Below are 27091 nucleotides of genomic sequence, written 5' to 3' on the forward strand. Positions count from 1 at the left end.
ACCGCACAGAATGGGATGCTGGGTTTGGTGCTTTGCTCACAGCAGGCTGGAAGGCAGCCGGGGTCAAAGCAGCAGATAGACGGGTGCTAAACGGGCTTTAGATGTCTTTGCAGAAGTAGTCAGAGTCTCCTGGAGCCTCTTCGGATCATCTTAGCACAGACAAGAAAAGTCCTCTTCCCCAGTGGGCCCACAGAATACATCTTGCTGGGAGAAGTCTACAGAAAGAGCTTCACTTCAGGCCAATATTTTGGTACAACCCTGGTTTTTTACCCCTGATAAGTCTCATGGGACATCTCTGTCCCATCCATCTTAGACCTTCCTGCATCCACCCCAGAAGACCGTCCTCCGAGTCGCTCCAGACGCCCTCCCCGAGCCTCCCAAACAAGAGTTACATGAAGGAGAGATGAGGGATGAGGCAAAAAGAGTCGCTAAGTGGAAACTTTTTATTTAAAGAACCCGATGGCCTCAAATAAAAGTTGGGGCAGCAGAAAGCGCTGAAGAATGAACATGGGCAAGAGGTTAAAAATCCTTGCGAGGGTACCGTTAAAGTGACACATGGCAGGTTCTGGGGAACGACGGGACTGAACAAGGGCAGAGAGCTCCTGCACCTCCCGTGGGACGCTGCCTGCAGAAGCGGCCCACCCTTCTTAAAGCGCTTATTTTTCACAAGATGGCCCGGGCCTGGCCCCCGGGACTCGCGCCGAGCTACCAGCCAGCACAATTAAAAGCTTCAAGCTAAACACGAAGGGGCAGCCTGCTCTTTGGAGCCATTCCCAAAATAACCCCATAGGCATCAGAGAGAAGAACACTTAGAGCCTTGCCCGGACACGTGTCTGAAAATCTCCAAAAATAGCTCCCGCTTCCCCTTTGAAAAACACTGCGGTTCCCAATGCCTCACAGGAACTCTGCTTCTGCTCAGAGAAGCCACAAAATAAGTGAGCAGCCCAGAACTGATCTATGAGCACATCTGGACTAGCCGAGATCAGCCTTACGGAGAAGAAAAAAATACAGATTTTGAACAGCATGTGTCAAATCCAGGGACCTTTATTTCTCTGGAATGGAAAGAATTTGCCAGCCTGAACAAAAAATTGCAGGCGGCGATTGTACATTCTTTCAAATAAAAAAAGAGAACACACACAGAAGAGTTTGGCTCCATAAATTTCTGTCATAAGAAACAACTTTGAATTGTACACCAAGCTTTTTACAAAGCATCAATGTTAAGATGTTTTACTGTGCTCTATCACATTCTCGGCCATTTATACAGAATACGCCATACCAAATGCTACATCAGCTTAAGACATTTTTAAAAATTAGTATTAAAAAGATACAAAGGCATCTTGGCTTTCATTTGGGTTTTTTATTAAGACATGGGAGTTTTCTTTGTTTTCCTAAGGAAGTCGCTAAAAAAATATAATAACTTAATTCGTAAGGACAAGATTGGTTAAAAATCCAGCCTTGCTTGCTTGGCAGCCTTCTGAGCTCGTACCTCTGTTGCTTCCATTAGTCTGACAGCAGACGTGTCCTGCGGGGCCTCAGCCTCCACTCCAGATCTGTCCACGCTCTCCGTTACCGGTTTTGTTCAGAGTCTTCACCGCGGCCAGGAAATATTCACGGCCAAACGCTAAAAGCGATCATCTTCAGCCAAACAGGGGATTTCAATCGGGGCCAATTTCGCATGGGTTTAGCCCTTTGTCTTTTGCCTCTTTGTACATCCTTTGGAAGTCTTTAAAACGAGGGGCACAGCCTAACCTGGCCTCCCCAAAGTGCATGCGTCCCGTGAAAAGGAAGTCTCCGTCTCCTGGTTTCACCCCACACTCCAGCAGGGTCTTTATCTGTCCTCGCCAGTTCCCGCTCTCCCCCGTGAGCTGAAAGACTTTGCTCTTCTGCCTGTACAGTTTGTTGACACCGACGTGAATTATGGATTCTTGCTCTTCTGCCTCGTTCGTTACATCTTGAATGGAGCCTCTGATCACTGGAAACAGAACGAGGACGTAAGGAAGAGTTACCAAAACCCCTCGGCAAGAACCGGCTCCAAACTCAGCCCCGTGCAACCAGGAGGTTCAAGGGTTCAGTTTCACTACAGCAGCCCCAGTTGTGGTCCTTTGTTATTTTTAAAGTTTATATCAGTAACCTCCAGCATATATCTGTATTTGTTACAGTTTGTATTTGTAACCTGTCCAGCAAAGGGCACCCACATATTAAATTTAAACACAAAAATAATTACATCAATCTGATACAGAGTTCTAACAACAAGACACGTGCTTAATGCTCCCTGACAACGTAATTCCTGTTCTTCAGCCATTACAGGTACCAGCTAATAGTAATTTCCCCTTTAAACAGGGAAGCATGGAGAATTATTGAAACTTTTGGTCTTTCGTCAACAGTCCACGTCAGGGCAGCAAGTAAAGGCCTCTCCTAGATGCACCCAAGCCTTTGAACTTCTACTTCCATTGAGTTTGCTGGGTCATTCTCTGCCCACCCTGGGGAAGTGCCAGCTGGGCACAGGGTTTTGAGGTCCTTCACACCGCGTCCTCCCCCCTCGCCCATGCACGCAGCCCCTTTAGACCGGTGGAAGTTGCCAAGTGTAAGTAGGCGTCCATCGGCGTTTACGGATGTCCCATTCAAGTGAGCCACCCGGGGAGAAGGGAGGGGGGAAGCCACAACTCACCAAAATCACTAGTGCAGACAGCCAAGAGGACCTCTGTGTCACTGCATGGTCGGCAGGGAGCTGGAGAGAAAGGGCCAGAATTAGCAAAGGACTAGACGATAGTAAATAAAGAAATCAGTATTTAAATTAACCAAAAACGGGACACAGACACACACACAATTCAGGGACAAGTAGTCCAAAGACCTGTCAGGCATCAAAAACGCTACAAGAAATGGAAGCTAACCCTAGCCCCCAGGAGATTTTTGTACTTAAGTAGGAATATGGATCTCTTTAACGCTCCTGCTGGGATATATTATCCAGCAAACACCCCACACGCTCGCTGCGCTTATGCAAAATATGTTTTGATACTGGGTGCATTTGCAGCGTGCTCTGCTGTAAATTCAAAGCTCTCGAAAAGCCTTTGAAGATCATGTGCCTTTTAAACTCTGATGGCAAAGCTTCTTTCTTACAATTTCTATCAAGTGTTGTTGGGCTATTTGAAAAGCCATTTAGTCTATCACCACATCAAAGATCCAGGAGGTTACAGAGTGGGGGAGGCAAAGAGGGGAGGAAAAAAAACCCAGCGCATGTGTTTGAGGGCGTCGAGGCAAAGCGGAAACTCGAGCCCGTATCTGTTAGAGCTCAAGCAGCACAAAGACCATTTCCTGTACTGCTGGAAACATTTGGATATCTGCACTAATCTAATCAATGCAAGAATGTGGCTCCTCTTTGTACTCAGCCAGCTATTTCTGAGGAGAAGGTACTGTAGTTGCAGTACAGATGTTTCTATAATGCCCTGTTGAGCTCAGGAATTTGCCTACTATCAGGTCTGCCCTGCCCAGCGATGCTAATTAAGTCTGTCCACTGGCAGCCCAAGGATCGGAGCCCACGTCTTTCACTTGATGTCATCTTGAAGCCGCACTTGCACATCGGTCAGAGAAATGAAAACCCATCAGGCGTGCTGCTCCGCCTGGGTTAGCACAGGCAAAGGCTACAGCGAAGCAGGGCTCACGCTGGAGACGAGGCGAAAGCATTGGAGCTGCAGCTTATTTCATCACGCAGCCCACGATCAAACCCCAAGCTGATGCTACCCCGCTTCTCCCCACCCCCAAAAAAATTTAGGTTTTGAACCTCAACATCTGAAAACACTTAGTTACCAGATTCCCAAATAGTCACACCCTTCCTCGCACCCCCGCCCGCTTCCCGGAGAAGTCTATCCATTGCGCGAAGAAGTAGATTTGAACTCGTCTAACCAACGCGTAGCTGGTGCCCACGACGCTCGGCTATTAGCCTCCCTCTGTTAGACGGCACAAGCCATTCTTTAACGTAAGAATCGGCAAATCTCTTATTTTTTCAAGGTCCCAGAAAGGCAGTGATCCAGAAAGAAGGATTATTGAACCAAATCCACCAGATTTGCTCCAGTCAGATGATTAATACACAGTGTAACACGCTGTTTAATAGGATTAAAGAGAATGTAAAATGCACATTTCTGGGCAGGGATATTTGAAGGAATAATTCAAGAAGCTCCAAAAAGCTTCAAAAGAAGAGACAAGGAATAGGCAAAACAGTTTTGTTAAAGCATATGGATCAATCGGGCATTTCTATTTAGTCGAGTCTGGCCCTCCAGGGCCTTTAGAAACAAGTCAGCCTTCACCACCCTTCTTTCCCCCACATACCATTTCAGCTCTCTTTTTTGGAAAAGTTTGGAAACTGTTTAATATCATGAGAAATACAGAGCCAGCCAAAGCCTGAACATAAGTGGAGTACTATAATAAATTCAGTCTAAAGATATTTTAATTTTTAGACTCCAGAGATTTTGATTAGTGGCTAGACCAAACATCCAAGTTTCATCTGACAGAGAAAATTATATTAGTAACATAACATCCTCCTATGGAGTTGGTTCATTCGTGGCACCTACCAAATTCATCCAGGGCAAATGCCCCTCTTCCCCAGCCTCCCTCTGCCCAAAGCAGGACCTGCGTCAGATCAACCACACCGAGGGAACCTGCAAACCTGCGCGAATCCTCCAGCGTTTTCACACGGACAGAAGCTCTAAAACAAAGTACAGCTGATGGACATCCTCAAAATCCACAGTCGGATTTCAGACACTGGATTTGAGATATTTTGTTCTGCAAAGATCTAATAATAAAAAGGCATCTCGGCTTTTTAAAGTCTGAGTGAAAACAGTCTTGGTTTAGACCAGACATCTCTGTAGTTGGTCCAACCCCATCAGAAAATTGAAAAAGCCAAAATGACTAAGCCATTTTTGTTCTCAAAAGGAGTGCAACACAAGCAACAGCATTAAAGATGAAAAACAAAATACTTTAAAAGTGGTTCCTTCCATTTAAATAGACTGACACTATAATAAATCAAATGAACAAATCTCCACGTATACACAGAACCAAATCATTTTAATTGTGGACTCTAGGCAAAATCCTGCATCCTTTTTAAATGCAAAAGGAAATTAAAAGTGCTCAGCATTGCTCACACTAGATCATTACTTAAAACCTACTTCAGACCCATGCTGACTCACAGCAGTTTGGTGGCATGCAAGCTTATTTAACAACCATTTACCACCACCCATCACTGCAACACCAGACATATGAAGAACAGAAATCCTCTTCTGTGGAACAATTCCCACATCTGCATTCACAGAGTATCAAATATATCTTGCAAGTGGCAAAAACAAGGTATGCAAGCACAGATGGAAAGCGAGTCGTGAAGGATTACTGCCGAGGTAAACGGACCATTAAAAAGCAAATAACATTCACTCGCTACAACCAAAGCTTCATTCCTATAGTCTCATAAAAGAAACAAAATCCTTAGGAGGCAGTGCCTACACTTTCTTTTGAATCACAGCCGTTAAGGAATCGGTGTGTTTATGCCGCCAGTTAGTGATTTTAGCTGCAGTTCAGCACTCACTCGCTCCGGGATGGGGCGGAGGTGTTTTCCTCCACCAGTAGGTCAAAACGACACACACACCTCAGGCTAAAATGGGAAGCATCCTTACAACTAAAAAAAGAAAACCAAAAAAAGCACTTCACTCATGCACCGCAGGTGAGGATGTTCATTTTCGGGGGAAACGGGCCCGGTGACTGAACAAGACGGCTGTGTTTGCCGATGCCCGACTCCCTGGGGACGTCTCGAGGGCTGCCCAGGTTCTCGCGTCCAAAAGCAAGTCTATGAACTTGCAACAACAACAATATCAACGTCAGCTGCTCTAATTCCTTTAAACTCAATAAGCCAAAGAGCCTTAATTCATACAGCAGCAGGGGAAGGGTAGGGGAAAAAAAAAAAAAAAGAGAGAAAAGCGACGTTTTATTGAAGCCCTCCAAAGCCCAGATGCCTATAACTCAACTCCACCGCCGGTGGCATAAAGCCTGCATTGTGCACGTCGGCTGCCGACTCTCCTGGGAATGCCTTTGATGGATTTTGACAGTATCCTGACCTGAAGTAACCTGAGGCAGCCCTCTCCCTCCACCCCCCCGGTCCAGTGCCTCCAAAGGCCTCTCTATTCACCTCCCCGCAGAGGGAGATGTAATTACATCATTCCTCACAAGCCAGCAGTCATGTCCCAGCTGCTTTGAGCGATTTGCCCTCTGAACCTGATGTTACCGAGGAGGACGTGGCGATACTAACAATAGACCGCACTTGTTGGCCAACAGCTTTATCAAACGCGTTGCTGGTCCTCTCCGCGGGGAGGCAGAAATGTTCAGGAAGAGAGAGGGACGTGCCCTGCGGAGATGCCATGAGCTCCAGAAGGTCCCCAGCTCAGCCAGCACCAGGGAGTTGAGTTGTCTAGAAGGGATCTCCTCCAGTGTTGGGGATGAATTTAAGCGCACCTTTAGTGCTGCAGTTTAGCATGAGTCTTCTCTGCCTTGGGAGCTGTGGGTAGGTGTTGCTGTCCTCTCTCAGCACACACACACAACTCCAGTCCTTCCTCCTTTGGTTTGCGACATTTGCACGCAACCCTTCTATCCTCTGAAAAGAGGAGATGGGGTTATTTGAAGGGCCATCGTCACGGTTTAGGATGACAGGACCCTGCAGGAACACGCAGCGAGACGTGCTGGCTCTGGCTGCAGGTGTCACAGAAACCACGTCAATGGGCCTGATCTTCTTTTGAAACATTTCTGTTTCAACAGCCACCCATGGGTCCGACTGACCTTACCTTACCCCAAAACCAGCTTCCAGCCCCTAAGTAAGAAGTCTCCTCCGGCTGTCCTGGATTTTCTCAGCACGCTCCACCACCTCATAGCTATCAAGAAGACTAGATGAACCAGGCTGCAGGTTCACACACTGCAAAGCTCCACTCACTGAGCCCAGAAGACCTTCTCCATCCACCCTACGTCTCTGGGTAGGCTCTGCTGAGCGTACATCGCTGCTCCGGCAGCACGCACAGGAAGAGAGAAGTGAAAATGTTTAACACAAAGCAATTGCAGAAAACCGCTTTACCGAGGAATACCCTTTGGTTTTATTAAGCAGCTCGAATACGCGTGCGGTGTGGTAGAGGTGTGGATGGTGGGGGAGGGAAACGTAGAGCTGGTTTATCTGCCCTTCCAGTTTCCGTGGCATACATCGCCCACACGTTAGTATTTCTGAATAATCCTTTGAAGAGCAATGAGACCTTTTATGTACCAAAAGCTACTGAGGAGGCCCCGGCAGGGTTGGAGTATTATTTTCTGTTAGTTCTAGGTTTAAATCTTTTGATTAAAACAAGTAGCCTTTTTTCTCGCATGCTCAGCAGAAGACATTCAAATGGGTCTTGTCGCAGACCAGGCTGATTTAAGCCAAGCCAGCCCGTACTGCAGCACCTCAAGCCGTACCAGTGTGGGGCCACGGCAGACCCGTCTCCCCGATGAAAGCTCTCAGCCTGACATCACCATTAGTTCATATGGAACAAAAAAAACCCACCCACACCCTTCAAATTCTTGCCGACAGCTCTGTAATTGCAACCGTACTGGAAAGGGCATCATAGGATGAGTCTCCTTCCTGGAAACACGGAGTACAGACTTCCGAGAGCAGATTATAAAAATAGAGATGCGGTTTCTCCAATGATGGTGCATTTCTCAGTCATTTTTCTGAGCCCAAAGCAGAAATGACTATGTCTCAACTGACTACTGGATCAGTGATTTAGCTGGGAGACAAGAGCTTAAGGGCAAACATCATATGAGCAATAATAAAAAAAAAATCTTGCCCTGATCCTGCTTTAACTAATTAAAAGGTAGAATAAATCCTTGTAATTATTTCTTCCTAAGTTTGCCTAGGCTTCCTCTCTGAAGAGGCAACACTTCTGCCACGAAACAAACCCCTCACAGCTCATAGCCCAAACAAAAAGACCTGCTACTTTGCAGTGGAGGTGGACAAGAATTCGACAACCCCTCTGGTTTACCAGGCTTTGAGTAGTCATCTCCTTTCTAGATAGACCTTCAACTTTCCTCACCCCCTCAGAAAGCTCTTCCTGAGCAAGCCAAAACAACATTCAACCTCAAAACACTCACAACCCCCACACCGAAACGCCACCTAAACTACATCAATGCATCTGCACGTCAGTGCATCTCAGATTTAAAATGAACATCCTAGCTGGGAGCTCAGGCCAGCAGAGCTGCACCCAGCACACCTGCATTTAACATAATACCTGCAGCCACGCAGAGAGGGAGAACGCGGCCAGATGACGCAGAGATCTCCGCAGCTGGGCTGGAAGTTACTGACACCCAGTCACAACACACAGAGGAGCTCTCTCATCACTCTTTTGTTTTACAAGGTTTTCCTGTCTTTGGATGGGATAGGATTACACGGCTTTCTGCAAGCGCTGCACTTTTTCCAACGTGTCAGTAGGAAAACGCCAAGTCAGGGAGCAAACACGAGAGTTGGACTTGCGCTGCTCCCAGCCCCCTGGCTCAATAAGCCTCGGACACGGGATCCAAAGGGATTGTGCTTCTTCGATGAATAGAAGTTAATGCTATGAATAACATACTGAGAGAGTTTAGTGCTCTTCTGAAGGCAGAAGAATTCATCCCCACATTCGCTAGAAAGTTAATCTGAGCCCCTGTGCTGAGCAGAAAAGGCAGCTCAGATCAAGGATCATGAGCAAAGACGCAAAACTCAAAGACTCCCTTCTTCTACAGCCAAGATTTGGTACAGGACAAGATGGTGATTCAGCAGCTGGACCAAAATCGTGCTGCAATGGACATTCTCCCCCGAGTTCTTTACGTGAAGCAGGGATATGGGTGATTTTACCTCTGCAGAAAAGGAAGTGTCAACTCCAGTTCCTTGCCTTAGCTCGTTTCTAACATTCAGTTCAACTTGCACATATGTAGAAGTTTCCAGAAGTAAGTTGGAAAATATAGACACTGGCCAAGAACAATTTAAACCTGCAAATAAGTTTAATGAAATGCAGACTTTTATATGCTGTGGCATGGATTGTGCCAAGAGAATTGAGTTAATACCACTTCCTTCCTGCAAAGAAAGAATGAAAAACGCATATTGAAAACCTCAGCATCAGACATGTGATGACCTTTGTGTTCTGAGAAACGTTAAGACAAGAGACCATAAACCAGAAATTTATCTTTGCACAGAGTTGTCTTCCAAAAGGGTATTAAAGTCCTTAAGTACCAAAGACGACTATTTATGTAAACAGTGTGAGGAAGAGATTTGGTACCGGGCAAGCTCCATTTGCAACAGCTTTCAAAATGAAACTTGGCTCAGCAGCTACAGAGCACGTAAGGATCCTCTGGGATTGCAGAGTCAATGCCTTTTTGCTGTTCCAAGATGCAGCACCCATTCTAACAAATGAGCTGAAAGGTCAGCTAGAAACACAAACAGCCATTTGTTTAAAAATTAAAAAAAAAGGAATGAAAAAAAATCACAGAGCAGTTTTTATTCAAGCAGCATTAGACACTATTAAACTCTACCTCCAGGCCCATGCATGAGTTGCATCAACCCAGGAGAAATTCTGAGAAGTGTCATATCTCCAAGACACTCCTTTCCATCCCACCTCCTCTGCGCTGCCTATTGCTCCATCAGGAAAAAATGACGCCCGTCCCAAACACCGTCTCCCTTCCTTCCCTCCTGCCCTCCTGCCGCCCGCGGCCAACAGGCGCAGCTCAGTCTCCATCGCTCCCCCGACCCCCTCCACCCTCTCGATCCCAGGGCAGCGCTCAAAGAGCGGCGCCGGGCTTTGGGCTCCCGCGCTGCCAGGGCAAAACCTCGGTGCCGGGGTGGGCAGCGACGTAATGGTAACAGGATTAGTGCCAACTCCCAGCTGGGCTCCTACACTTACCCGCTGCATCACCAGCACTATAAAAATCCCCAGTTACAGTCAAGCCTGCAACGTATCGTGTCCAAAAAGCCCTACTCAGCAGATCAAATTTTCAGTTAAATTCCTTCTGTCTGAATTGCAGCGGAAAAGAGAGAGCCCAGCAAACAAGAAGTGTCTCTGCAACCGTACCAGTCCCCGGTTCTGTGCAAGCTGCATTTGTATCATCTGCCATTTCTTTGCTTTCTCTCTCCCCTTTCCTAACTGCAATTAAAGAGAAAAGCAGGCAGCAAGGTAACTGCTGGGAATTTCTCCTGCTGTATGTGCACAAGACACCAATGTAAAGCCATAAAAAAATATATCTATTTGTTTATCTCACAGAAAATGCCTCTCCTTCCTCGAACCTTCCACTGCTGCCCAAGTGGGATTAGGAACGGGAAGCGCTGGGCAGGCGCGAGGATTTCCGAGTTGCTGGAAGTCAGAGGTGCCCCCGGACGGTTGAGGGACTCCTCTGGTCTCCTCCGACCTTGCAGCAGAGGAAGGGCTGGGGCAGGACCCACCAGCCCAGGCTGCAGCATCGCACCTCCACGCTGCCCACCTACCGCCCAGCAGCACAGGACCACAGCAAATAGTTCTACTGCCTCAAAACCCACCAAGATTTAGGGCTTGGCTCTAAAATTCACTCAGAATATTTCTATTCTTCTTCTAAGGAAAATGTCTTTCCAAAGCCTTGTGAAAGCACACGCTAATCAGATCTAGGAAAACATAAAGTTTTGATGTCTTGTTTGGTTTTGTCTCCGATGGCTAACAAAACAGCTGAGACGTCACCCGGTGCTTGCAGGGCAGAAAGTGAAAAAGTAAGGTGGTTTCCCCCCTGCCCTGGGGAAGCCGTGCAGCCAGGCACGGGGCTCCGGTGCCGGAGCTTCCCTCTGCCCCTGCCAGGGCTGCAGGAGGGGCTGGAGCCAGCACCTACCCCCTGGCTGGATACGTGCCAGGAACGCAAAGCCTTCCCTCCCTCCCCACCACCCTCCTCTTCGGTCCGGTCCATTAATGCCTCCTGTGGAGCACGGGAATAGAATTAAGTAACAAGTTACTGGTTAAAGTTAAACCCTGAGAGTGGAGTAATGACAGATCAAAGATTAAGTGAGGCTTAAAAAAAAAGAAAAAAAAAGAATAAGAAAAAAAAAAAAGTAGCATATGTGCACTCACATCCACACAGGTCCTTCTCCTTCCTGTTTCTAGAAATCAAATTCTTTTTCGTATGTGGGAGAGCTCTGAAGGAACAAGGCCAGTTTTCATTTTAAAACCACATTGATTTGATCAGCCTGTTCTTGAGGGGGAGTGTGGAAGGGCTACATCTCCCGCAGTGAGATGGGCAGTGTTATGACATTGTTCAGTTATCCCCCCAAAAAGTTACTTGAGGTTTTCCATTTGTAACAGGAAAAGCTTTGAGATATATACAGCTTCTCTTACTGAACAGCACACATCTCTTTGTCACGTCAAGATCGTTCACTGGTTCTACGTAAGCCTGGACTTTACGTAAGCCTGGACTTTTTCCTTTTTTTTTTTTTTTTTTTTTTTTTTGCCTTAAATTTCTCACATCCGTCTATACATAGATGAAGTTGGCGTAAAGCTGCTAACGGTTCTGTTGGGGCAGAGGTGCATCCTATACAAACAGGAACGATCCTGGGGGATTTCAGGCAGTGGAAAGCCGGGCCAGGCTCCACGGGCACAGGCCAGCACTAACGATCACTACAGGTCTCCCCGCAGCAGGGCTCCAACCCCGAAAGCGCACGGACACCCACCAGAGTTGGTGCCTGTTGCAGGACTCGATGCCCAAATCCCGCACAGGAGTCGGAGCGCTGCAGAAAGATACCCGAGGAGGCACCCATACAACCCATAGAAAAAAATCCTTCCACAAATTTTGCCTCAGCAGCAGAAGTTAATGCAGGATCAAAGCTGCGTGTCCTACGGCGGCAGCTTTTTGACCCAGTATTAAGCCTCCCAAGGTCAGATTTAACAGATCACAGCTTTGGGTCCAGGGGAGCTTCCAAGTATCTGTGCAATATTACTGTGTATATTTTCTGGCTTCTGGCTTCGCAGATTTAGGCGAAAGAGATTTTCTGTCGTGCAAATCAAGGCTCTAACACGGGAAGAATTTGGCCCATGTTTCAGTAAGTTTCTTATTCCTCCGGGAAGGTGGGGGGTGGGAGGAGGAATGCGGTTCCCCCGCCCTCCCATCCCTTCTTTAACTACAGCCTCAGGAATTAGCAAACTAAACAGTTTTGCAGAGCAAGCACAGAGCATTATTAAAGACTGCCAAGCAACTCCGTTGGATTGCAAATCTGTTTGTGGGACCATCTTCCACAGTACATAAAGGTCAGGGCAAAGCAGAGCCCCAGCTGCCCGGACAATACACCTGACTGCTTATTGGGTTTGACTGCCCACTGAGTTGAGAAATAAGCTAACGGCATTCGTGGCCAGTCTAGCAAAAATAAGCTATTTTCTTACCCCCTCTCCCCTGCAGCTGTGTATTTATCGTCGCAGCTCCATTGTCACCTCCGCTGCCCACTGCAAACCCAACTACTGTCCTGGCAACATCAAAGGCCAAGCGGGGCCAGAGGAGCCTGCTGTCAAACTCATTTTCTTGGGGGAAGGAGAAATTAAATTAAGGCATCCCTCCAATTTGGGGTTTTTTTTTAGGTGAAGGCTTCTCAGTTCAACATTTTTGACCTTACTGAGGCTCAGATCCCGAAAACGTCACCCTTGCTCAGTTTAGGAACACGTAAGAGCGTGTGTGTTCCCCGAGCACCAGAACTGCGCTTTGAAGTCATTTCACACAGGGAGAAACCCAAAAACTTTGCTCTCAAGCTTCCCCCCCCCCAGTCACTCATTCGCTGCAAATCTGACCACTTTAGGCACATGAATAATTAGAGCAGGTTTCTAGCGCCTCAAAATTAATCCCACTCCAGGCTCTGTTACACAGCAGCCAGCCTGACCAATTTAGATGTTGACCCGTGACACCCAGTTCAGGGATATGCTCTCAGAAACTACCTTAAAATGTGCTTTTTTAGATACATCTAGGGTTAGGGAATGCTGTTTACTCTTTCATAAAAAGTTACTTTGTGTCTGGTTTTGTATCATCGTTTACTATGGGAAAAGACCTGAAAGTTACTCAGGAAGACCTTCCTGCAAGGAGGGTGAGCACACAAAAAACTATTCAGAAAATAACGTATCCTAAAGCAGGAGTGTCAAAATGGTCCCTGACAAGGCCAATAATTGAAGTGTATTTTGAACAACTGCAAAAAGGCTGTTTTCTGGTGGTTTTCTCTTAAAACTTGCGGCTGACCTTTTAGAAAGAGAAAAAGCATATAAAAGAACAGCAAGCCTTTAGCTGCACCGCTGAGCCTACCTTACATGCCACCCCGACAGCACGTACCCAGGCTTCTAGAACAGATCCCTCGGCTTTGCTTTGCTGCTCGTTACGCATTTCACCGGCAAATCCCGGTGGAGGAGTGGGAGATCAATTCTGTTCCTCTGTGCAAATCAAACCAGACCACGCTCAGATTGGCTTTTTCCCCCTAGCACAGCTTAACCCCAAGAGGTATGAGAGTTTTATCCTCTGCAGAAAACTGGGGCCGGGGGGGGGGGGAAGGCGAAGCAAGCCATTTTTCTCGTCTCAGGGGGGGTGTTGGAATATAGACCCCTGCCCACCCCGCAGCACTCCGGGGTGCTCCCACCCCTGCCACGTAGCGCGGTGCCAACACCTCGGATGGTCACAGTGACTCAAGCAGAACCTGTGCTAAGCAGAAAGGTCGCGGGGACTTTCAATTTAAGTGTTCCAAGCGCCTCTTTCCATCACCTCTTCTGCTAACGGCGGCGATGAGCACAGCGGGGACCGGCCGCGATTTCCATTTTGCAGATACCTCGGCAGAGAGCGGGCACGCCAGCCGCAGCTCCTGCTCACCGGCCTCTGGGGCAAAAAGCACGAATGTTTCCACCCCAGCAAGAAATGAAAAATACACCAGTGCATCTGCTGCTTCAGGCTACAAAGCTCAGCAGCGCATTCAGCCCCCAAGAAAGAAAAAAAAAAAAATTGGATATTTGGGAGCAACTAGAGGAAAGCACGAGGTTGGGAGGCTACGAGCTGCGATGACCGCAGCGCTCCGGGAGAACACATGCAGAGAGATGGCGGATTGGTGCCCACCTCTGCCACCCCAAACTGCGCTAAAGATCAAAAGTTAAGAGGGGTGCTTCAAAAAGCCATTTGTTAGTAGAAACGCTGGCATAGCCCAAATACTTATGAGCTTTCTTAATTTCCAATCTGTTTTCTCAGGCCAGTGAATTAACAGCATACAGGAAATAGCTGAATACTGTTCTTAATTAGTTAACTGGATTTATCCAGTTTTGCCTTGTTTTTCAGATACCCACTTGAGCGCTGTACCTCTTATCTAGTAATATTCTCAGCCAGGTACCCAGCATTAATAAAGAAAACGTATAAAACAGTTACTAGAACCTGCACTAAGTCAGTAGATGCCATCAAGATAAAGGGACATTTTTGTTAAAGTTTGACTTCTTTACTACACAAAAGCGGGTGGGTAATGAAAGGGTTTCAATTTACCTCCTGAGCTCTAACAACCAAATTACCGCCATCCCCATGAGTGTGCAATGGGAAAAGCAAACTACAGACCTTACGCAAAGCTGGATCCAGAGCCTGGATGCGACACTCTTGAAACAGACTTCAGGTAACAAAATAAAGGTCTTTTGGTGGGAGGGGGGGAAGAGGATTGGTCTTCCTCTCCAAAACGTTTGGTCAAACCTACAGATTCTTGTTTCAGACTAGCTGAGCAGAAGCTGAAGAACTCAATAGCAAAGGACTATCAAGGGACCTTCACACTTTTCACAGGAATTTAACCCAAGCAGCTTGCTGCGGTGCAAGGCAGACCTAGACCAGGCACACGCTCCACGACAGTTGAGAAGCCCATGTGGGTCATCACCTTCAGAGAACTTCTAGGAACTATATGGCCAAACAACACTTTTGCCAAAACCTCCGTCTACTTGCCAGTATAGGCACTATAGCAGAGCCCCACAGTATTTTCTTCCAGCACAAGCAGAAAAGATCAGAATCAACAGAATTCAACAACCTAAACGAGTTCTGCTGCCTCTCAAACGGCCTCGGGCCAAAATGTCACCGTGCCTCAGTTCTTCAGTTGGGCAAACACCAGGGCTTCGGAGGCTTCCTGCAAGCATGAGCTGAAGTTAATGGACCATCAGCGTGGATGGGAACTATGTAGGGCTCCAATCCAAAACTTCATCTGAAATCAAAAGCACTTTCAGTCACCCATCGCTTTGGGTATCAAGAGGAGAACGCACCCATCAGGATGACTGAACTGTCAAGCTGACCCTTCTTAGGGACTACTCACTGACATACAATGGTGACAAGCGCTGTAGCATGCTTGCCTTCGCTCCTCTTCCCGGCTTAAGAAACTACAAACCTCCAGAAATGTGCTTTTCTGCTGGTTACTATCACAGTGAAAACCATCCCACGCCAAATTTCAGCAATCTGAATTAAAGCCTATCGGTATACTACAAATACCTCCTACAGTTAGGGAAGCCTTAAGGGAATGTGATAAGGCAGACTCAGAGCCAAGAAAAGGGTTAAATCCCCAAACTCTGGAAAGTTTTAAGACTGCACTGTGTCATTCAACCTTCCCGAGAAAAGGGAAAGGCCAATTCAGAACCTGTGTATGTTTTCTACTGAATTATTTGCTAGACTCTGATTAAGTGGGAAAGAATGACTGTAAACTAATAAAACTTGAGGTTTTCTAATTAAACCACAGGCACCCTGCCAAGCATTGCTGATTTGTTGATGCACCCTGCAATGTCAGGACTCTGAGGACACAACAGGTCATTAAAGTATTAAACAGATGACTTATACTCTTTAATCAGAGCTGGGATGCCAGGTTAGGAAGAGAGAGTAAACTCAAGGGCAGAGTACAATAATTATCACTAGGAAACAAACACACCGTTTAGCAAAGTGGAGAGAAGTTGTTAGCGAGGAGTTATTGCACAAGGAAAGGGCTGGATCACGGAGCCCCACACCTGGGTCTTTTATGATGGTCGTCTCCCCCCCTCTGCAGTAAGAAAAGAAGGCGATATTTGTGATTTTCCGTCCTTCGCCATCAGACGAAGCGCTGCGGCGTTAAGCACGACCAGGAAACGCGCGAGCCCCTGCCCAGCTCTGCCAGCGCACCTCAGCCCCATCTGCAGCAGCACCTCGCGCCTGCGTCTCTTCACACGTACCGGCAGCTCCGCTGAGCGCCGTCAAACTGCAACTCGGAGATGAGCAGGCTCGTTTTTCCGGTGTGCAACAGCCAAAACACTGTAAGCCACGTTTGTGACCAAGGGACAAGTAGGCTTGGAGAGAAATGCAGAGCCTTAAATCCAGTTTTCAGCTCCTTAAGGTCAGCACTCGCCTCTGGCTTGAGCCTCCTCTCCGATGAAGAAGCCACCAGTGATCTCAGTCAGTTGACTGTAAACTTCCTCTCCAAATGAACAGCTCCGTAAAGGGCATTTATTTGGAGGTTTCACAGAAAAACTAGAAGCAGCTCCAGAAGAAAGGAGGTCCTGCAAAGAGCCCCAAATATATTGCTCTATAGAAGCCTCACAAGGCAGCTATTTGGCAGTTTCCCCAGACATATAGATATTTATAGGAGAATAAAAGTGCTCATCCGACTGAGTAGTGGAAAGAGTCATGTATGGCATTTTCATCATGGTTTCACCCCCCGCCGCCCCTCCCCAGAGTCTGGGGATCCAAAAAAAGGCAAGAGAAATAATTTAAAATACAATAGAGATCCCTAGTTTGCCCTGAAGGCTCTGCTGATGAACTATTAAAGAGCTGCTTCTGTCCAAAGAAGACACTTGGAGTGTGAAGCAGATAGCCTACCACATTGCTTTATAGGACAGCACTGAAATTCAACCAGCGTCTGTTACAGCTGAAAATACAGCAGTCACAGAAAAAGTGATTTAATATGCCTATCAAAGAGGAAGGCTGTAATTGGATTCAGTCCTCAGTTTGACTTCTGAAAGTCTCTGAAGAAAACTCCCATCAGCTTTAAAAATCTCCAAGATTTTATGTGGAATGAAGAGCACTTAGTTCTAAAAACACAGTTTGTGCCGGCTTGTGATGTTAAGTATGCCAGCAGCGAGTCCTCTTGATTTTAGCAAAACTCAGGAGAAACCATATCTATGCGCAAACTAAAACCAGCAGTGACAAGCAGTATTTCTCGCATATTATTTTACTATATGCAAAAGCAATTTCAACTTTTTTTGGGAAAAAAAAAAAGTACAGGACTTTTCTTGGTAAGTTTAAGTGACTTATCACTAGCCTGCCTGTCTCTCCATCCTCACAGCCTGTCAAAGAAAGAAGCACTGAATCTGGGAGCATTCTCCAAATAACTGATTAAACAATGTATTTAATGTCTTCTGCAATGGAATTTTACTACATAGCTAACATTCTGCACAGCACATTCATCTCTGCAGAAATTATTTTACTGGGAAAACAGCTCTGCAGCAGATACCCTACTTCTTCTGCAGCACTTGTAAAATGTAGAAGCAGAGGAGTCTGCTTAAAATGCAGAACCCTCGATATTAAGCTACAAGTTGCATACACGGCAAGAGTAAAGAAGGCAATTTAAATATTTGAACATTTGTGTTTATGGGTTTTTTTGTTTTAATGGCAAACACGCCATCTATCAGTTATTGGGGTTACTGCATTAGCCCTCAGCCAGCTACCGTCTTGCTGAGTTAAGAACTGTTCATCTCAGTCCAACTGAGATCTGTACGAAAAAAAAAGCCACACCTGACCTGGTGTGCCAACATCTGAACGCTAGCAGGGCGGCGAGTATGCACAAATATACAAAGATACAAATCCAGAGTCCTGTTGTGGAAGGAAGCCAGGGGAGGGGAGAGGACGGGACTCAAGTTCTGCAGTCACTTGTCCCAAAAAAGGACGAGGGATGCAATGCCTAGAAGATACAGCTGCAGTTTAATTAGCCACACCACTGCTTATCAAGTAGCAAAGCCCATGGCATCCCTACCGCAGATTCTAGACAGCCTACGTACGGCGTCTCAGGCTCACTTCACATCGGGTTTTACCCTGCCCGAGTCATCTCGGGGTGCTGTGAGGGCTGCAGGGCTGCCTTCCCCCCCGGCCATTTCAAAAGAGAAATCTGGTTGCCACCGCGGCTTCCCTCTTAAAATACCTAAACCTTCAAACCTCCCTAGGCATTTGGGACAAACCACCCTAGATCTGCTCTTCCTCAGGCTATTCTGGAAATCTCCCCTCGCTGCTTTGGGGGATAAAAGCTGGAGGCAATTCTGAATGGAGGAGATGCATGAAGGAGATACTGCCCATCTAAAGAGAATTTCCCCTTCCCCCCTGTCATCCTCCACAAATGCTAGTTATTCTTCTTCTCAAACTGTCTAATTGATTACCATAATTAGGTTACACCTAGAGCTATTGTTCCCAAATGCTATTTAGCTTGCTATTTAGTATCAGACTTTACAGGCTTGGAAGCGCTCTCAGTTTGTCCACTCCCCCTTCCTACGAGCTTCTCCTCGGCGTAAAACTCCTCCCTACCAAACTTGCTTTTCATAATGGTTGAGAGAGAAGACAACACTGGCACTGTGCAAGTATTGTCATCGTGTTGAAGAGCTCTGCCATGGCACAGTAATGCTCAGGAGAGTGTAACAGGCAGAGCTGAGGAAGGAACACATCATTTTCCTTGTTTAAAAAAAAAAAAAAAGGCAATAATTAGGTCAGCAAGTAGCAGTAGTTGCAGGGGGAAAAAAAAAAACCACCATGGAAAAGGAGTTCCTCCTTGTTTAAATGTTTATTATTCAAAACATGCAGTGGGGTCTTAAAAACTGAGTAAAAAAGTAGTTAGAAAACTGTTACAGCAAGGCTCGGAAGCCCAGTTCACACTGGAGTTCACTGTAGGGTAAAGCCAGCTCCTGTGATTCACCCCACGCCTGCAAGGGGAGAATCGTTCACAACGTAGCCCTTAACAAATCATTTGGAATTCAGCCTATGCTACCAGCTTCCAAAAAACAACAACACAAAAAAAAAAAAACAACAACCAGGAAAAAATCAATTCTTCCGCAATAGCCTGTTTATAAAACATGTCCTTAAAAGCACATGAAATTCAGACCCAACCACTTTCCCACTCACTCACTCAGCCATCTGTTATGCATCCAATACAGTACGTGAAAATATGACCAATACCCCAGGACTCACCAGAAACTGTGTGCAAATCAGATGCTATCCCCTTGCTCATCAATTCGTACTGGAAGCCTGTAATCTTCCTGCTAATGTCCTGCTGAGGGGTGGCCTCAATAAACAGGCCCCCCTGATCATAGCCAAAGCAATATACTTTACTGGGTCTGCGATCTCCATCCCGGACCAAGAGTTTCAGTTCTCCAGTTTTTTCCAAATAAATATTTGCTCCTGCAGAGTCCTTGAAGGGCTTTATGCAAACAGTCAAATGTTTGTAAGAGGCAGGTGAAGTATTGGGTCGCAGGTTGACTATGAGTGCTCCCGTGGGATACATCCACTCTATTGACCCTTCAGAACAGCGGAGGTAGACCTGTTCCACATCCTTCTTGTGAGACTCGTGAGTTAAGCCACTGGGGGAAGAAAGAAAGAGAAAGTTAGAGAAATGACAGAGCTAGTAATGAGACTGTCATAACCTCAAACCTTCAAAGACCCACATCAACAAACGCAGGAAATCCCTGACAGTATTGAGTATCGGCCCATCCAGCTCAGCGGCGGTCAGAAGTGCTTGTCTCTTGCAAGACTGCAGCCTTAACATTATGGGACAATTTCAAATCATCTCCCAAAAGAAAAAGTCAAACCACTAGTAATTGACTTCAAAATTAAATAGGATATAAGCACATGATCAAAAGCAATTAAATGACTACAGCCTCAGTTACTGCCCATCAGCTGAGCTGTGGCAAATGACTTGGCACACACTAAGTCAAAGACGTACGCTTGAACTCCCTTCCTGGTGGCTTAAACCAACACGTTCCCCAGTCTCGCAGATCGGACTCCACCTTTTGCCAAGTACTTTGTTCCCCTTCCAACTCTGTATTTCCAATGGATCTGAAACTGGGAGGGATGCCAAGCTCTCCCTGTGAACTGGAGCAAAGGGATGCTCTGGGTGCTACTGGTACCCTCTGCCCCAGCTGGGCAGCCCCAAGCTCCAAACTGGGAGGAGGTAGGGACAGGAGAGAAGACACTACACCCCCCAGTCATAGCTGGGAAGCACTGAACTAATGCTGCTTTCTTCGGCACGTGTTCCATGTTCCCCCACTTCTCCCCAGTCTGAGGTTTAAGCTTAGCTTATCACTTTACTGCCCAGCTCCAATGGGCTACACAGCTACGGGTGTTCAGCAAAAACCAGAACACGTGGCCAGTTACTATTGCTGGGGCACAGGGCCACTGTCGGTCCTGTGTCCTTACCCAGCACCATGGCAAAAAATTAACACCCAACAGCCATTTTGAGGGCTGGCGATCACGGAGACGGGGCAGGAGAGCAACACGGGGATCCCAGGGCCAACTGCTAGTGAAAGGAGAGCAAATTGCCGTGCGTAAGCAGGATGACTAGTAAATCCCCGTGACTTGCTTGCCCACAGCCTAAACTGAGGACAGTTCTAAACAACCCTCGCTGCACGTCACTGATGCTGGACCAACCCCACAGGTTCTTTACCCGGAGTGATTCAAAGCACTAATATGACAGTGCACGCTGTAGGCACTCCAGCTAAAAGAAAAAGTTGGGGGAAGCCTGGTTTGTTGGTTACAGTATTTGGGCCATTAGGCAAAAATCCTTTGGTCCCAGTCCCTGTCCTGTCACAAACCTATTATGCGAGTATGAGCAAATCACCTCACCACCAAGCTTGTTTCTCCTCCTACGCTTCGCGTACCTAGTTCCCAAACATAAGCATCTTTTATTCTGTGCCTGTAAAGCACCACCCAAAATGAGACCCTTCGACGCAGCTCATGGCTCTGCTTTGCAGTACAGTAGAGAAGCTTCACAACGTTCCCGCTTGCAGGCAGATGAACCAAGACAGGGAAAAAAAATTTTGAAGGATCAAATGACCTGTCTGAGGTTACACAGGAAATCTGTGGCAAAGAACATATTGTAGTGTAGTGCAAATAATGACATCAAGTTCTGGTTTCTCAACAGAAACCTCCAAATACACAGTTCCTCAACCCAAAGACATATTCAGGTGCTGAACAGGGTTTAAATTCAAATCAGCATTTAGAAAGTAACAAGAAGCCATGTGTAAAAGAAGGGAAAAAACCATATGGTTTGCATTTACTGTTGACGTGACTCATTATTGTGAGTGTCAGTGTGACCCACTTACAGAGGTTACATGAGGAAGCCCAGGAAAAAAAAGTCATATTTAATAACAATAGTGCCTGCAAACATGTGCTTTTCAATAATCTTGAAAGCCACATCAAGAACGCAGATGAGAAGAAAAGGGACAAGTTTTTGACCTTTAGTCTCTTGCCCTCAAATTCAGTAGTACTTAACACATTCAGGAAACTTAACTTGCAATGGGATATTTCAAGCTGACTGTAAATCCACATCTGGTTCACAAAATCAGTTTTCACCACAGCACGCACATGATGCCACTCAACAGAGAACACAGAAGTCTGTTTATGTGCAAGCAGTGAATAAGTAAAATTAAAGAGTGTAAAGCTTATCCCTCAGCAAAGGGGCAAAAAACTACCCTCACACATCACTTGTCCCTATTCAAGGCATCAAAACAAGCTGCAGAGGTTTTGCAGGACTTACACTGGCACATTCCACCCTGAAGCCCGAGTGCTTAAACAGAAGGAAGATACCAGGGGCAAAACTCTGAACTCATGCAGTGAAACTGCTGTTGCAAGTGATCCCAGCAACACTGAGGCAGTGAATTTCTGCCAGAGAAAAAAGCCTTAACATTCATTTTGTTCAAACGTTCATGCTGTTCAAACAAAAAACAGGGTGGACTCCGAAATTATCTTCTGAAAACCAATTATATCCCACAGGCAAGAGTGATGCCATTAGACAGATACATCAAGCACAAGTACCTGTACGCATTAAGCCTTATAATAAAGGATGACTCAAAAGTTAATACATGCTCACATTACTTAACAGCAACCACCATCATCCAGTAAAACCTGTCGCTTTGCTTTCTGTCAAAATGACATGTCACCACATTGAGAGACTGTTTAACATCATGTGTAGTTCTCACTAGCCGGTCATCAGACACACCATGTCCACAAAACAATGGAGGTCCAGGAGCCTTTTTTTTTTCCCCCAAGCTCATTTGAGTTTTGGGTTTGGATTTTTTTCAAGTATATGGCAAGGAGATAGGGCAGCTGTTTCATGATGAGCCATCCATCCTCCCTTTCAAATCTGTGCTGTTTATCGGGACAGACTTCTACAACAAGTACTACTTCCTCATATCAATCCATGAGGACATCCTGAATCACTGCGTTTGCCTCCTCACTCTTCTCCCTTTCTGGTTTCAGCCATCCCCCTCCGTCTGCCCTGAAAGATCTGTTACGGTGTCGGTGCAGAAGCTGTTATGCTGTAACATGCAACAGGTGTTATTTAAAGAAAAAGAAAGCAGGAGGAGTATTCACACTATCTACTTCAGCTATTTATTTATTTTATTACAGATGCTCTGAAGAGCCCTAGAAGTACCCATGTCCTCCCAGCACCCCTCAGTGAACACAGGGAACTTTCGCTCCTAATTTGGGGTATCTAATTAAGGATGACAAGCTAGAGAGCATTGACAGCATCCGCCCCAGAGCATCCACCAGTGCAGAGGGCAAGATTGATGGATGTAAGCAGCCACATCAGAGCTGAATTCTCGCTCCTACAGCCTACAGTCAAAAATGCCAGACTAGCATATTCTCAGCATGTCACTGAAGCACTTTCGCCCAAAGCATCGAGAGGTCATTGCAGTACGAAAACCTGAAGTTACAGCAAGAGTAATAACCAGACACACACCATTGTGAAGTTTCTGCTTTCTTCTGGACAAAACTTTCCTGGAAGCTCTCTGCCAAGCTATTTACTACGATGCTGCTATGGACTATTGAGTGTACTTAAATTGCAGGTGTCAAGCTGTGCGCTGCATCAGATTTCCCTGGAAGCATGAGGGATGCCTACAGGAATCCTAGTGAAGCTCTTCATACTACGCAGGGATATAAGCTTGTCACTTCTCCACAAGCTAACGGGAAAAAAAAATTCATATCCAGAATACTCCACTTCTAAGATTGTTGCTTTTAATATAGACACGTATATAAAGGTGAGAAAACACCTTCAGGTTTATTGTAGGAGATGACTAGACTCTCAAATCTGCCAGCACAAGACAAACTAGAACTTCACTGTGGGAAGAAAGACTACATTTTGGCATTCAAGTTCATAGCTTTTTCAAACAGTTAGTTAAGGTAAAAAACATCCCATGACTTCAAAACATTATATTCCACATAAAAAATCCTTTCTGACCCATATAGCCATTAATATCCACACTGAAATATTTAATTAGATGGTATTTACTGGTACAACAAATTACCTTTCTTTCCTTCTTAACTGCTAGTCTTTTAGGACAAAGCAAATTATATTTAATGGCCTTAGGACTGCCAGCAGGTCTGACGACACCTGTTTGCTACCAGCAAGGCCAAAGTCAGCCTGGTTTACTTTATCCCCTCCTGCGATTCCTGTCCACCTGGACTCCGGGACTCTCTCAACACACGTGAAACCACCCAAACTGAACCGTGCATGCAAGAAGGCAGCTCTTCCCTCCCTGTGCCTCCAACGGCATCATCAGGGAGCTGTCACCACTTTGGCTCACCAGAGCAACAACAGGCGAGTGAGTCCAAGCTTGCATCACCAGTTCACCCCAAACTCAGTTACAGGAAATGATATTTCACTTCCCCCCCCAGGCATCACCCCTTTAGCTGATACTCAAGGCATTGCTTATTCCAGCCCTGCTCAGGTGACATGGGTGGTCACTGCTTGCTCTTTGAAAACAGGACAAAAAAAAGAACCAAACAGGACAAGACTATAGGGGCTTGTCATCGTTCTTTTAAAAAACACATTGTGGTACCGTGTGGTAAGGTCAAGGTAAGTACAGGCAGCTAGGATGCTTAGGGATGAAAGCAGGTACAGCTTGGAGGGGGGGCGGGAGGGGAGGTTGATAAAGCAAAATGATAAAATTAGGAGTTTGCCAGAGAACTAATAGGTTTGGTTCCTATCAAACGGAGTCGCCTTCAAGTAGATTCCCTGGGATTAACTACGCATCAATTGTCAAGAGTCAAAAAAAGTTCAGAAAAAAGTAAATACCAAGCATCTGCATGTTTCAGACACAGTAACAGATAAGAAATTGTTGAAAGTCAATCCAGCTGTTTCCCCACTTTGAATTCTCCCTACTCCAAAACACCCTACTGATACAAGCCAAACTTTTCTTTTAAAGAAAGTCAGATTTGAGCAGAGTATTAGAGTCCACACGTTTTACTCTCCAAGTACATAAAGCCTGACCCAGCAACGCTTGCTGTTAGCAGAGTCGCTTTTTAAAACTATGAACAGTGAAGGAGGTCACAGACCCAACCACACACGTTAAACTTATTACAAGCAATTAAAGGAAAGATAATTTGGGAGATAAACACTTGAGAACTGGAGAGCTTTCACAACCAGCGCAATTAGAATAAATCAGCAGCGAGGCCGCTGTGCCAGCCCCTGCTCCCAAGGCTCATCATCATCATCATCATCATCATCATCATCATCATCATCATCTCCGCGGGACTAAGCGCGGGGTAACTTCCCGGGAGCGGGGACCGACACCGGGGGCTGCGCTACCGCGGTGCGGCCGAGTGCCGGGGCGTGCTCGGAGGGGCGAGCCGGGCAGGGCAGGGGCCCAGCGCCGGACCCGGGGAGGGCCGCCCTCGCTGCGGCGGGAGCGCTCCGCAGGTGCACCGCATCCCGGGGGAGATACCCGGGGCTGCCCCGAGCGCGGCGCGGCCGCAGCCCGCCCGGCCCCGCGGATTCCCCGGGCGCGGCCGCCTCCGCGGTGCGCTGGGGGCCGCGGGGAAGATGGTCGTGGGGAGAAACTTCTCCGCGGCGGACATGGCACCGCCCTCCTCCTCCTCCTCCCAGCCCACCGAGCCGCGCTGCCGGGCAGAGGGGAGCCCAGCCCGCCCTGGCCCCTCCATCCCTAACCCGCTCCGGGGGCCGCTGCCCCGCGCCTCTTCGCGGCGAGCCCGCAGGGGAGGCAGGCAGGCAGAGCCGCCCCGCAGCCCCGGCTCTCCGCCTTGGGCCGCCCCCCTTCCCCGAGCCCCGGCCGGGCATCGCAGCGCCCTGCGCGGCTCCGCAGCGGGAGGGCTCTCCCTTTTGTCTGCGGCACCAACTTCCTCCCCCGACGGGGCGCGGATGGAGGTGGCAGCTCCCGCTTCCCCCCCCCGCCCCACCAGCCCGGCGGGGGTCTCGCCTCACCTCCCCTTCCAGTTGCACAGGTCGCTGGAGTACTGAGCCGCGGCTCCGCCGCCCAGCAGCAGCCGCAGCCCCAGCAGCAGCGGCAGGAGCCCGGCGGCCGGGGTGCTCCGCATGGTCCCCCCCCGCCCGCCGCGACCCCCCGGCCCGGTGCGAATGCGGTGCAAGCGGCGCGGAGCTGATGCGCGCAGCGGCCGGGGGCTCGCCTACATGGTGGGGAGCGCAGCAGGGCGGAGCGGCTACCCCATGCCCGGCTCCGCGCTGCACCGCTCCGGCTCTGGCTCTGAAGTTTGCACCAGCTCGCTGCGGGCTCCCAGCTGAGGGGCGGGGAGCGGCCCTGCCTCCCCGAGCCGCCCGCAAAGAGCCGGCTCCTCCTTTCCTCCCCCCTTTCCCTCCCTCCTTCCTCCGGGGGGGCCGGCACTTGCTGCGCGAGCAAAACGCGGCGCCGGATCGGGAACCGCCGCTGCCCCGCGGGCCCGGCCCGGCCCGGCTCGGCTCGGCCGGTGCGGGACGCCGCCGCTGCCTCCCCGGCCCCCGTGCAGGTGCCCTGGCCGGGGGCTGAGCCCTCCTGCCGCTGCTCCTGCCCCGCCTGGGGCTGTCCCCGGGGAGGTGCAGGGACGGGGTGATGCCCGGGGAGCCCGGTGGGAGCAAAGGGTGTCGTTTGGGCTCCCTCTGCGCCGGGGGAACCCGCGGGTGCCAGCAGTGACCTGCTGCCTGTGCCCGGGCGAGGCAGGGTGCCGGCCGTGCACCCCGTTACCCTGCCCACAGCAGCATCACCTCCACCTGGGCAAGGCTCCTGGGTGGATGGAGGCTGATAATTTTGCTAGAACCTTCTTGTGTCTCCACTTACGGGAAGCACTTGGGACTCGATCTTACTTGTAAAACTCTCCAGCACTTAATGAGCACTCTGGATAACTCCTTGTCTTGTTTAATGTCCCTGTTTATCCCATAGTTGACTTTGGATACTTAACCCTTAGTGGCAGAGACCCTTCTGTGGGCAACCAGAGGCAAAGAGATGCCTTCCAGCATGTGAGGGAAGCAAAGGGGGTGAATCAGCCCCAAAACCCAAACTACCCAGGCCAAGATAAAAGGGGGGAAAAAAAAAAAAAATAGATGGGGGGAATCCAGCTGCACACAGGCTGTGCTCCGATATGCCAGGCGCCATATATTTCTTTCAAAAAAGCAACAAGGGGGTTGAGATTGATATCGTACATCCACAGATAGGAGAGGGGTTAAAATATTTCCAGATCACTGACTTTCTTAGTCTCCTGTGGTTCTTTCAAGTGTCTGTCATGCAGTTTTGTTAAGGGCACTGCACAGATTTTTCTAGGTGAGAGTTCATGGATTAGTATTAAACATTTACACCCTGTTCACAATTTGGTGTGTTACCCTCGTTAGTACCTTTTAAAACACCTTGCGAAATGCCCCGGTGCTGTCTGGGAGGATCTGAAGGCTAAACCAGGATATTCCAGTTCTGAGTGCTTCCTGCCTGCTTCTGCACCGAGGATTAATTCCTTCGCAGTGTATCCTCTTCCATTTGTGGGTTTAGCTTTTCATGTCGTTTTTGTTTGGTAAATTACAGGTACTGTTCTGTTGATTATGAAGTATTAACATAATTACAGTAATTATGTCAAATGATGCAAT

General features: G+C 47.8%; 1 protein-coding gene across 1 annotated transcript; it reads right to left on the minus strand.

The window, feature by feature from the left end:
- Positions 1-1028: 1028 nt before the first annotated feature.
- Positions 1029-26537, minus strand: METRNL (meteorin like, glial cell differentiation regulator). The gene is made up of 4 exons (XM_075169813.1): positions 25451-26537; positions 19201-19589; positions 2669-2728; positions 1029-1972 (listed from the first exon to the last, which is right to left on the minus strand). The coding sequence occupies exons 1-4, from the start codon at positions 25561-25563 to the stop codon at positions 1656-1658; spliced, it is 879 nt and encodes a 292-aa protein (XP_075025914.1). The 5' UTR covers positions 25564-26537; the 3' UTR covers positions 1029-1655.
- Between the last annotated feature and the right edge of the window lie 554 nt (positions 26538-27091).

Source organism: Calonectris borealis, chromosome 20 (genome assembly GCF_964195595.1).
Source record: "Calonectris borealis chromosome 20, bCalBor7.hap1.2, whole genome shotgun sequence".
In the NCBI taxonomy this organism is placed as follows: Eukaryota; Metazoa; Chordata; class Aves; order Procellariiformes; family Procellariidae; genus Calonectris; species Calonectris borealis.

Excerpts from the sequence above, each read along its gene's own strand:
- METRNL (XM_075169813.1), bottom strand. The coding sequence starts at position 25,563 with ATGCGGAGCACCCCGGCCGCCGGGCTCCTGCCGCTGCTGCTGGGGCTG. Across the intron at positions 19,590-25,450 it reads CTGTGCAACTGGAAGGGGAG|TGGCTTAACTCACGAGTCTC; the intron begins GTGAGGCGAGAC and ends TTCTTCCCCCAG. Across the intron at positions 2,729-19,200 it reads TGATTTGCACACAGTTTCTG|CTCCCTGCCGACCATGCAGT; the intron begins GTGAGTCCTGGG and ends CTTTCTCTCCAG.